The sequence below is a fragment of the Lissotriton vulgaris genome, unplaced genomic scaffold (genome assembly GCF_964263255.1).
Source record: "Lissotriton vulgaris unplaced genomic scaffold, aLisVul1.2 SCAFFOLD_3404, whole genome shotgun sequence".
Classification (NCBI taxonomy): domain Eukaryota; kingdom Metazoa; phylum Chordata; class Amphibia; order Caudata; family Salamandridae; genus Lissotriton; species Lissotriton vulgaris.
Genome location: NW_028240625.1, coordinates 47,122 through 59,281, shown reverse-complemented (window position 1 = coordinate 59,281; position 12,160 = coordinate 47,122). Strand labels below are relative to the sequence as shown.

Below are 12,160 nucleotides of genomic sequence, written 5' to 3'. Positions count from 1 at the left end.
GAAGGGGCGCTGCTGATACACTGGTGCAAAGGCTTCAGCTGGTCTTTGCTGCCTGTCCCAATGATTAAGATATCATTTATAACCCACAGACACCCCAGAGATGGCCACTGCTGCTCTTGTTGCCTGAAGGGAAACCTCAACAAGACACAGCAATTCCCACAGATGGAATTACTGTGCAACCTGCCACATCCCCACCAGTACCACAGCCAGAACATTCAGATTTCAGAAGAAATCAAAACATTTTAGGATTATTTCTAGGTCTTTGCATTTTTTAATACTTCCAGGTAAGGGTTGCGGTGCATGTCAGAAAACACACGTGGAAGACATTTCAAGCACAAGTTAATGTAAGATGATAGCACAACAAATAAAAAATTGATGTAATGAAAAAATGTAGATCTGTCTATGCTAAAATCTGCTATTGTGAATAGAAATAACAATGAAGAGAAAACATCTGTTTCCACGTCTGCAGTAGTCCAACTTTTCCCACAATTCTCTGAGGCTTCCTTTCTTAGTATTGATCTCAGTGTTTCCATTTCAGAGAAAGCATTCAATTTACAGATGTCATTCTCTTTCTGTGCAGTTACATTCACTCATGCAGACAGTCACATTAACCCACGCAGGCGGTCACATTCACTATCACAGTCTTATTCACTCACCCGCTCTGTTACATTCACTCGCACACGGCTATCGTCATTGACATAGGGAGTTGGATCGACTCACAGTCATATTCACTCTGACCTGCAGCCATGGTAACTCGTGGCCGCCTCACAGGAAGACAGCATTCTAGTACCAGCCATTGACAGATCTCTGGAGGAGATGCACTCACACCTACATCAATCTTGTCATTTCAATCAATTAATCAATCAGGGGTTTATAAAGTGCACTACTACTCAACCGTGAGGGTCTCAATGCGCTCCCTCCCTTAGCCTTTCTCGAAGGCCCTCAAAACTGCTCAGAACCTCATTCTGTTGAAACAACTACCATGACCCAGACAGACCTCGCCAGCTACCGTTTTCATAGGAAAAATGTAGATGCCCTCAACGCCAACCATCTCCCTGTGGGAAACAACCTTTACCATGTAGTCATTACATCGCAATACCTTTACAACGTAGTCATTCCATCACAACATCCTTTAAATCGCATGCCATTACAACGCAGCCATTACATCGCATGTCACTAGAACGCATGTCATTACAACACAGGTCACTACAACACATGCCATTACAACACAATATAAGGTAAGTAATGGGGAATAGTAATTTTTACCCCTACGCTATCCAACACTGACCCTACTGTTGCACTCTCTGGAGTGGGAATAGTATTTTTTACCCTTACAGTATCCAACACTTACCCTACAGTTCCCTAAAAGTAATATGCATTGTAATGGTATGCGTTGTAAATGTAGTTTCTAAAAATGTGTGTGATGGCATGGGATGTAAAATCATGCGTTGGGATGGATGCTGTGATGTAAAAACTGTGTTGTAAATGTTTGCATTGTAACATCATATATTCATCTCATGCATGACAACTGATCTAGTTTCAGATCATGCAGCAACATAGACAATGTCTTCATCATCCCAGATAAAGATGACCCCTCAACTCCAGTGACCAAACCACCCTCGCCCACTCCCTGAAATCTTGCACTCACAATGTCCTCCACTAGGACTCTTAATGTCCATCCAACCGACACCAGTTTGTTCACATGGGTACCCCAGGACCCCAGCACCTCCCTATCATCTGCAGAACTACCAGTCTGGGTCCTTGGTCATGTTCAATCTTGACACCAAGCTCAACAACGGCAATACATTCCCTGATACGCTAATGACACACAAGTCCCCTCTGCTCCAGACGTGCTCCACCACAAACACAAACTGCACCTTCTTCAGACCTGGAAGCCAAGCACCTGGCAGCAGTGCGGCACCAGCAGCCACTGAACTCTCATTCACCAGGAGTGAGCAGCAGCAAGTACTTCAAACATTTCAAAGCCCAACTTCCACCCCATGCCAAGTCAATCGGGTCCCTCTGTTCAACAACAGCTCGAAACAACAACTTGTCCAAGTATGGACATCTGACGTGAATCTAGGCAGCTTCATCCCTTGACAATTTCGATGTAAATTCACTTGGGTTCACCATCATGACAGACCTAACAAATGCAATGTTAGGGTAACAGAGATAGCATGCTACTAGCCTTCTCTTTTGAAAAGAAAAAAAGCCTTCTTTCCAGAAACCTGTTTCAGAAGAAGAGTGCAAGCCCTGGTCCACCCAGGTTCAGCGCTCCATCCATCATCACCTTGTGTTTGCTTCAAGCCCTGGTCCACCCAGGTTCAGCGCTCCGTCCATCATCTCCGTGTGTTTGCTTCAAGCCCTGGTCCACCCAGGTTCAGCGCTCCATCCATCATCTCCTTGTGTTTGCTTCAAGCCCTGGTCCACCCAGGCTCAGCGCTCCGTCCATCATCTCCTTGTGTTTGCTTCAAGCCCTAGTCCACCCAGGTTCAGCGCTCCGTCCATCATCACCTTGTGTTTGCTTCAAGCCCTGGTCCACCCAGGTTCAGCACTCCATCCATCATCTCCTTGTGTTTGCTTCAAGCCCTGGTCCACCCAGGTTCAGCGCTCCGTCCATCATCTCCTTGTGTTTGCTTCAAGCCCTGGTCCACCCAGGTTCAGCGCTCCGTCCATCATCTCCTTGTGTTTGCTTCAAGCCCTGGTCCACCCACACTGGGACATAGGCAACACTCTGCTCGGTGACCTACCCAACACTCCTTTGGCATCCCTCGAATCTGAATAAATCTGACTTTGTCACTCTTGTCCTCTTACACATCAGATGGAAGCTAAAAATTCAACTTTAATTTAAGGAACCCTTACCTCCCACCCAACAGAAACACTCCTCTAACAAACCTGCTTGTAAACAAGCATGGATATCATGATTTACCATTTCTACAGCACTCCACTGCTTCAGAGTGACGACTGCCTGATACAAATACCACCACATACACACACACACATACTGTTTCACGCAAGAATATTGTACATAGAAATATCCTTTCGCTTACATATCTAGTTCTAGATTTCATTTATAAAAATATCATCCCATTAGGAATCGATTTTGTATTATTGACCCTTCTACTGCGGGGAGCAAGAGGTTCACGTTGCTGGCAGCACTTTCCTAGTGCAGAGAACATGGCCGTGTTTGCACCAGGGGGATTTACTGTTTTTAATATAAACTCAGGGCCCGAGGAAAGAGGGTCCGTTGTGTAGTGGGTTTCTTTTTGGGGGGTCTATTGCGAGAAGTTTTTGCGATTAGATTTTAATACAACAGGCATGGACATCAATTCACAAAAATGTCTGGGGTAGCGAAAGTGACATCACATGCCATTTGACCTTTACTTTCACTCACACACATGAATAACAAATGGTGTCCATGACCACAGGCCATTAGAAACCAAGGGCCAGATTTATTATAAAGTCATGCACCACAAAGCAGCAACACAACCTGCTGTGCTGCGTTGCGCTAAGCTAAGCTAAGCTGCATGATAGGGAGAGGGGAGGAATGTGCCATATTTACTAGTATATGATGCATTCCGTGCTCTTGGCCCGCACTGGTGCACTGAGTGCAGCCTAGCGCTAACGTAGGCATCCTTTGGCCATAGTGTCAGCATTACAGCCAGGATTGTTTTTGTGCTGGAGGGGACACCTTCCTGCACATAAACAATCCTCTAAAGATGTTCCCTCTTTGTAAGTTACACCTTAAAAGAGGAAAAAACAAGGAGAAATAAAAATCATTTTCCACGTTAGGTCTCCCCTGGAAAGGACGTACCATTTTGGGACATTCTCATGTTTCCTAGTGTTAGTACATCTGGGAATGCGCCAAAATACAGGGGTGGATACATGGGAACATGCACTGTTTACCCATGTGTCGCCTTCCTGGCTCTGCCTTGCGCTGCCTTGTGTTCCTCCAGATTTCATATGCCACGCAATGTGGGACACACGAGCAATGAGAATCCTGGTTTAATCTGGCCATAAATAATAAGGTGCAGATGAAACAATATTTCACCCAATGCAATGCTTCAAGACAACTTGCTGCACTGTGCTACGTGCCAATATACGTCAGATTCCTGCTCTCTGCCTGTGCTGGCGCACAATCGGCTGCCTTGCATCAACGCAGGCCCCCTTGAGCCATGGTGCAAGAGAGCCTATGTTGCAAGCAGGGTTTTTTTTGTGCTGGAAGGGACATATTCCTACACAAAAACAATTCATAGAGGATTTTTCTCTTTCTAAGTGTGCTGCTGAATGCAACACACTTAGAAGGAGGAAACAAAGAGGAAACATAAAGATATTTCTCCTTGTTCTGCCTCCCTAGGAACGGCATAGCATTTTGACGTGCGCCCAGGTTGACCAGTCTTGGTAAATCTGAGAATGCGCCGACATCCATGGAACACCCTCGTTCCCCCCATGGAACGCCTCCCTGGGGCAGAGTAACGCGAGGATGCGACCAGCGTTCCTTACAATGCAATGCAAGGCTGTGCAAGGTGTCGCTATGTTGCTTGGTAAATCTGAGAATGCGCCGACATCCATGGAACACCCTCGTTCCCCCCATGGAACGCCTCCCTGGGGCAGAGTAACGCGAGGATGCGACCAGCGTTCCTTACAATGCAATGCAAGGCTGTGCAAGGTGTCGCTATGTTGCTTGGTAAATCTGAGAATGCGCCGACATCCATGGAACACCTTCGTTCCCCCCATGGAACGCCTCCCTGGGGCAGAGTAACACGAGGATGCGACTAGCGTTCCTTACAATGCAATGCAAGGCTGTGCTAGGTGTCGCTATGTTGCTAGGTATATCTGAGAATGCGCCGACATCCATGGAACACCCTCGTTCCCCCCATGGAACGCCTCCCTGGGGCAAAGTAACGCGAGGATGCGACCAGCGTTCCTCACAATGCAATGCAAGGCTGTGCAAGATGTCGCTATGTTGCTTGGTAAATCTGAGAATGCGCCGACATCCATGGAACACCCTCGTTCCACCCATGGAACGCCTCCCTGGGGCAGAGTAACGCGAGGATGCGACCAGCGTTCCTTACAATGCAATGCAAGGCTGTGCAAGGTGTCGCTATGTGGCTTGGTAAATCGGACTTTAGTGTTGCCGTTAAGGGGCACCCTGCGCGACACAAGGGCGGTGCAATACAACGCAGCTGAAGCAAACTTCCATCGCACAGCGCTGCCACAGCCTGGAAAGTGTACAATCACATAATGCATGCCATGCGTGAGAAGCATCATACCAGCCAATGTATGCCATATTTTGTGTTTATTGTTGTCTGACATGCCAACAACACCACATAGGAAATAATCCGAAAAAACGATTAACCTCAAGAGTATAAATGCAACTACTGAACCGAAAGGAAATTTAAAAATATTGTCCTACCTGCAGGGTTGGGGTAGACGGTAGCTGGAAAAGAAAAAAAATGTATTTAATACATGTTTTAAGAATACAACAGGAAAAAATACAAAATTGAGAAGTTATTGCTGTTGGTAGCAGAGTAGAATCTAGTCCATCTTTTCATGCTTGCCTCAGGTCACGTGATTGTGGCTGACCAGTTATGCATGTTTTCTACAGGATTCCACTGGATTGCAGGCCAGGGGGGTTTCCCACACCTGCTGAACTGCTTCTAGTGAGATCTGAGATGTATTTCACATGGTGACAGCTTGTCTTTATTTGGTACATTTACACAGTAGTATTTCCTTATTTCACCTCCTATGAAGGAGGCAGTACGAACCATTTGTAGCTGTGGCCACAGGAGAGGACAAGGAAGGACAGGTGTCTGAGAAGTGATCAGAGCTGAGGGGTGAGGGGGCAGGGCGAGGGTGGAACGGGCTTGCTTCCGAGCCCCCAAGTTACCCAGGGCCTTGCTTAAGTGGTCCATCCTATCCCATTATTAGGTCTGGTCTTTGAGACTGCTTTAGCGGTCGCTGACAGACTAGTGTTTTTTTCTTTCAAATACATATAAATATGTGTGTGTGTGTGTATATTTACTGAAAAAACTATAACTTGCACCCGTGCCATGCAGATTGTTGTAATCTATTATGTCATTTCAGATGTTGCATTTATTTTATCAATGATTTCATTGAACATGTAATGAGTGATGTATTTTGTGAGGTATTAAGCAGTGCATGGCAAGGATGTAAGTTATAGTTGCTCCAGGCAAACTGATGGATTTTCTGTGTCTTTTGAGTTTAAAATGCAACATTTTAAGTTATATTTTCACATAACTGTGACGCCACTTTAAAGTTTAGTTTTTATCAGTGAATTTCTCAGAATTTTACAATTTAAAATAAAATATCATAACCATACCTAACTAATAACATCCTTTTAACCTTTGTTTTTTTCAGTTAATTTTTAGGATTTGTTGTAGAACATCAAGTCATATTTTATTACCATACCTAACTAGGCCTACCCCTTCGGCCGCGCGCAGTGTGGGGCTGGCTGCTGGGACAGCACTGCAGCCAGGCACTAAACCCAACTCCCACAGGCAGTTAAACCACTTCCGTGCATGGCCTTTAGCTGTGCACAGCATGGCGTGTGCTGCAGGTCCTGGTCTACGGACAGACCCTGCAGCCAACCCCCACTACGCCCGGCCTTTGAGTGTGTGCAGCGGGTGGTTGGCCACAGGGTCTGACTTTTTTTTCTAGCTTTTTTCAACAGTTGTAAGTACAAATCATTTTTTGAAATCTCTTTTTTGATTTGTAACATTTTTTTTTCTTCCATGCTGACCCAGAAGCTCCCAAGATACTACTACCAGGCCCTGCTATCATCACTACTTCTGTTCTCCACTTTTCAGCAAAACAGAAAAGTAAGTCAATATCCATCAAGAACCCGCAGTGAGTTATTGTTTTCATCTTTGATATTATACTCTTGAATAGCTTCGGCATATGGCTCAGTGGAAGCGTTTGTATTTTCCGTAGAAGCAATAATAAGATTAATGCTGCAGTTGTGCCTGACTTTTTTAATTCCCTTTTTTTCCATATATTTTCAACAGTCTTTGGGGCACTTACATTTCTTTAAACATGTTTTTAGCTTTTATGAAGGTTTGGCAGCTCCCAGATACTACACTCAGTGCCGCTTGAAAAGCTCAGCTTGACGTGCAGCAACTGCTAGTTCTGACCGCAGCAACCTTGCTTCTGATCGCCCCTTTCAGATGTCTCAGGGACCACTAGGAACCCAGAGGTGTGCATTCTGCTTCTGCTGATGTTTGCAGGCAAGCTAACCAGTGCTTAATTTGAGCAGGTGGTTTCTTATGCTCAGCAATGCCACTTAAGTTGTCAACACTAACACTTATGACAGTCTGCCACATGGTGGCGCTGTCTGTTTAATTTAGAGATGAGCACAAAAAACAATTGTTTATTAATTCAGGGGCCTGGAATAGTCTGAACTGTCTAACCAATGGTAGGAGTGTGATGGTTAGTTCTTGTGTTGGTGCTGTCACTGCAGCGCTGGCAGGGGCAGTGGTTGGTGCAAGTTGCCCCCTGACTGGGGCCCTCTCACCTATGTTTTTTACAAATAAAGCACTGGCTAAGTCAGTGTACAGTGGTTCCAATCGTAAAGTTGCAGATTCCCTTCTAAATTTGCTCTTGCTTCCTCTTCATATTTTCCATAATTTTCCAAAATATTTTTTTGCACTAGATTAACTTTGAGTTTAAAAACATTAACTTTAATGAAATTACAACGTTTGACCGCACAGAAAAGCACCTCCAAGGCCATCCTTTCTCCTAGCGCTGACATGCAGCTTTGAGGCAGCACATTTGTTTCACCTCCTCAAGTGCTGCAGTTTAATCCCCAGTTGCTATTTTTTGTTAACTCATACTTTTAAGTGTAGTTTAGATTAAAACTGGAGCAAATTCCTCTGATAGGGGACACCGGGCGAGGGAAAAAGTTTGTTTTAGGGCCTGATTCAAATCTCCGTCACAACGGTGATGGATATCCTGTCCGCCAAAGTATAAATCCTATTATATCCTCTGTGATATATATTTAAGCGGACAGGTTATTTGTCACCGTTGTGACGGAGTAACTTGTTTGCCGAGATCTATATCAGGCTCTAAACCATGTAGGTGCATATGTATAACAAATTGGCGCATTGCGGGTTAACTCCAAAATTGCTAATGCTGCACTCTATCACTTTAAAAACGCAGGGATGCCCCGAATTTACAATAATACAGCGCACATCTGCATTTCTCCCTGCCCTGGCGCTAAATTCAGCTGCCTTGTGCAAACGCAGGAACCCTTGCACCATACGGCAAGGCTACGTTGAGGGAATGAAGGTGTCCATTCGTGCACATAAACAATCCAGAATGGCAATTTATAAATTCTCTGTGTGGTGCTTTGTGCAGCACACATAGAAGTTGCAAATCGTAATTTTTCAAATGATTCTTTACGTGCAGGAAGGGACACCTTCCTGCATATAAGCAATTATTCACTGCAATGTGCTGTTTCTATGTGTGCTACACAATGCAGCACACATTGAAACAGCAAAAACGAGGATATATAAAGCATTTCTCCTGGTTTCGCCATGTTAAGACCAGGTTTTCCCTGATCTTATTTTTGGCGATGCCTCCTATTTACGCCATCCTTGTAAATAGGGGATGAGGGGTCCACTGCACCCTAATTATAACTCTTTTGTACTTCAAAACTAAGGGGTATAGGCCCTATTTTCCTTGCTTGTGTAGAGCCTGCGACACCCTTGCTACGCCACTGGTCAAACGTAAATTGCGCTGCAGAAATGAAAGAGTTAACAAGCTGCTTTTTTACGTCCTTTAAGGGTACTTTTTAAGCACATATCAATAGGCAAGGCATTGTCCCGCCAGAAAAGGAGGTTTTGTTGTGTAGTGTTCCTTATCGCAGTGTGTGACATTTTGTTTGGCTCTAAATAACCGCTGTGTGATAGCACTGTACCATGTTTGTAAACTCAGCAATGACTATGTATGTCAGGTGCTTATTGCCAATTATGATATATAACACCAGAGTAAGAGTGAAGGCATTTCTACTCAATGAATTCCATAGCTTGTTTCGTTCTTTTTTCAGTAATCTGTAAACACTTCATTATTGCACATGGTTGGAAAAATAATGCAGGCGTTCCAAGGCCAGACTTATTGGTTTTGCCAGTTCTTGTGACTCCTTTGCATTCTGGGACTTATAGTACTGCTCCCCTCATAATGAAACCAGGACTACAAGCCCTAGAAGGCAGCGCAGAAATATGTATCGGATCAGTTGTTCAGGCGTGGATTCTGGAAACGTAGGCGCTATGGGACATATGTATGAAAGTTTTAAATAGCGAGTTCCTAATTGCGATTTCCTGCTAATCAAAATTAGGAAATCGCTATTTCAATTGTATGAAACTCTTCTGCGTTTCAATTGCGATTCCTGGTGGGTCGCAAATAGACATACCTCATGAATATTCATGAGATAGGTCTCAGTTGGCGGTCCACTGGATATCACTAAAATCACAGGAATGGTGGCCTGCTAGGGTCAGCAGTTCTGCAGTAGACTGCCCGTTAGGAAGCACTGGGCAGACATTCAGGGGTGTGAACCAAAACAAAGGGCCCCATTGCAGATGTGGCAGAACCCAGAGCCACCTATTTCTCACAAATATTCACAGGCCTTAGGCTGAGGGAGAGCCCCTGATGTGTCCCCCCTCCCCCTCGCAGGGGCAGATGCTGCAGTACTGGGGGCACAACTACAGAGAGAGACTTCACAAGAAATTCACTTCAAGAGAAGAACACTGCACTTAAGTTATTGATTAATCACATGCCATACGAGAACTAACAAAACATATTTTTTACCTATTAACTAGAGTAGGGAGCTTGTCATCTTGCATTAGGAATGATGAATCTGCAGCAGTGTTTAAACAGACACGCAAGGAAGGAACCAACCGCCTGGGGATGCAGAATTCATGAATAATAAAACTGTGGCGGGACATGGGCTCAGCTCCCTGTTTTATCGGATTTTGTCAAAGTTCCAGGAGTCTGTGGCCACTCAAGTGTCTGAGATACAGAGTTAAAAGGGTTTATACCACTCCTCGGTGATATCAAGGAGGAAATGTCTGGGGTAAAGGAAGCAACCAAGATGCAGACAATCAAAAATTGACTGCGGAAAAAAAAGACATGATGAAAGCAATCTGTCCTTGTGTCGACTTGTCTCAATACTTATAAAAACAAATATTGGCAAATTAAACAGATTAGGCTGTTGACTTTGCCAATGTTTTGTTTGCTTTGGCACGCTCCATGGATTAAACCATTCAAAGATGGCCACCATTGTATGTACAGACATGCGCCTGCAGGCAGCATTGCTGATTGCTTTCGTTATACTTTATTGCAAAAACCATTCCAAGTTGTTGGCCAGAGCAGTGCATTTTTTCCCATGAATTATACAAAAAACTTTCAAACTTGGCTTCCCATTTTTTTGCACGAATGCAAGAATGTACACGCAGGGTGGCCATTTTAGAATGGTTTCTTTCATAAAAAGTAACAAAAAGCATTCCACTTTGCCACATACACACACACAAATGATCATCTTGGAATGTTTTTTGGCATACCCTTTCATTGGCTTACTGTTCCAAGATGGTTGACTAAGTGCCAATTAACCCCTTCCATGCTCATGACGGAACGGTTCCGTCATGAGCGTCGGTTGAGCTGTGCTCATGAGGGAACCGTTCCGTCATGAGCCGATAGGCTCATTAGAACCTTCAGCACAGCGCAAAAATTCGCGCCGCGCTGAAGGGGTTAATCAAACGATTTCAATCTATTTATTTGTAAGATACAGAGCCACAATGATATCCACTTTAGAGAGATTACAGATTACATAATCACTATATATCTAAAATGCTTTTAAAAAAAGGTTGACATTTTAAAACACATCATTTCATTCAGTGGGTTAAACAAAAGTTGCATGGCATCTTTGGCTGATTACACTCCATATTTTCAAAACAATGGTTTCAGCACACATCAAAGGTATTATACAATGTGGGGCACACAAAGAGAACATGCTTTAAAGTTTGTACCAAAACCCTGCGGAGATTACACAATCTGAACTCCGGAGCCACGCCCAACCATGCACCTGTAATAATATTTAACAGCAGAATGTTCAATCGAAACAATGGAAAAAAACCATTGTGTTCCTCTTTAAATATGGGTGGGGATAAACCCCAGAGCATGTAGCAACAATGACCTCCCTCTTCCTTTTTTCCCTACAAGCAAACATATCTAAATCCCTTGAAGTAATCTTAATGCTATGTCTTAGAAAGATCTAAAGTACTGAACGAGACGTTGCCATAAACTCACCCCTATTCAAATAAAGGTGCTGTAGTGCTTTATTAAAATTCTTTAACATTGAGTTAGTAGACCTACATTGGTCAAATGCTTCTGAACAAAGTTGGCTTCTAAAGGGATTCTTGTTACTAAGCAAAATGTCCCTAATGGAGGGCAGCAGGTAGCCCCTTAACATAGATACCCGGGGGTCCCATTTCTAAGCGTCAGACTTCAACCGGTGCAAGCGTACTTAAGTTTCAGATTTTACAAAGAAAGCTCCAAAATGTCAGGTCCATTATTTCAATCGCATAAAGTAAAGTAGATGGGATTTTTACATTATACACGGACAGTGAAAGGATAAAGTGTCTTCGGCCTTTAGCCCATAAAGTGTTAGAAGTGCGTAAGTATATGCCGTCACTTTCCCAGATAAATGGAAAACGTGTATTTTCACAGAAAGATTGGCGGATAATAGTTTGCTCAAATACAGATATGAATCAGCACATTCCAAGTCCAGAGGACCTAATCACCAGTTATATAATCAGCAGAAAAGATCATCACTTTACTCTTATTAACAATCATTTTTAAATAATGACAATCAGAGACCTTCTGCAGGCAATCCAAATGACTCTGAAGTGCTCTAGCAGTTCAATCCAAAATCACAACATCGTCCGCATAGAGCAATGAGGCTATATTACGGTGACCTAACTTCGGGGCATCCCCACCCAATTCACCCAAACCCAATGGAAAATCAAAAATATTGAGGTAAAATAATAAAGGTGCGAACAGCCAGCCTTGTCTAAGATTGTTGTCTGTCAGTATTTTATGAGATTCATCCTAGTTGTTCGCTAAAAGTACATGGCAGCAGGTAAAC

At 43.8% G+C, this 12,160-nt stretch overlaps 1 protein-coding gene across 1 annotated transcript in view; it reads right to left on the bottom strand.

The window, feature by feature from the left end:
• The window catches only part of LOC147672927 (MAM domain-containing glycosylphosphatidylinositol anchor protein 1-like), a 157,573-nt gene that overhangs the window by 129,271 nt on the left and 16,142 nt on the right, over positions 1-12,160 (bottom strand). The window contains exon 3 of the mRNA XM_086947915.1: positions 5,417-5,440. Coding sequence (XP_086804041.1) covers positions 5,417-5,440 — 24 coding nt within the window. The remainder of the gene's footprint in view (positions 1-5,416; positions 5,441-12,160) is intronic.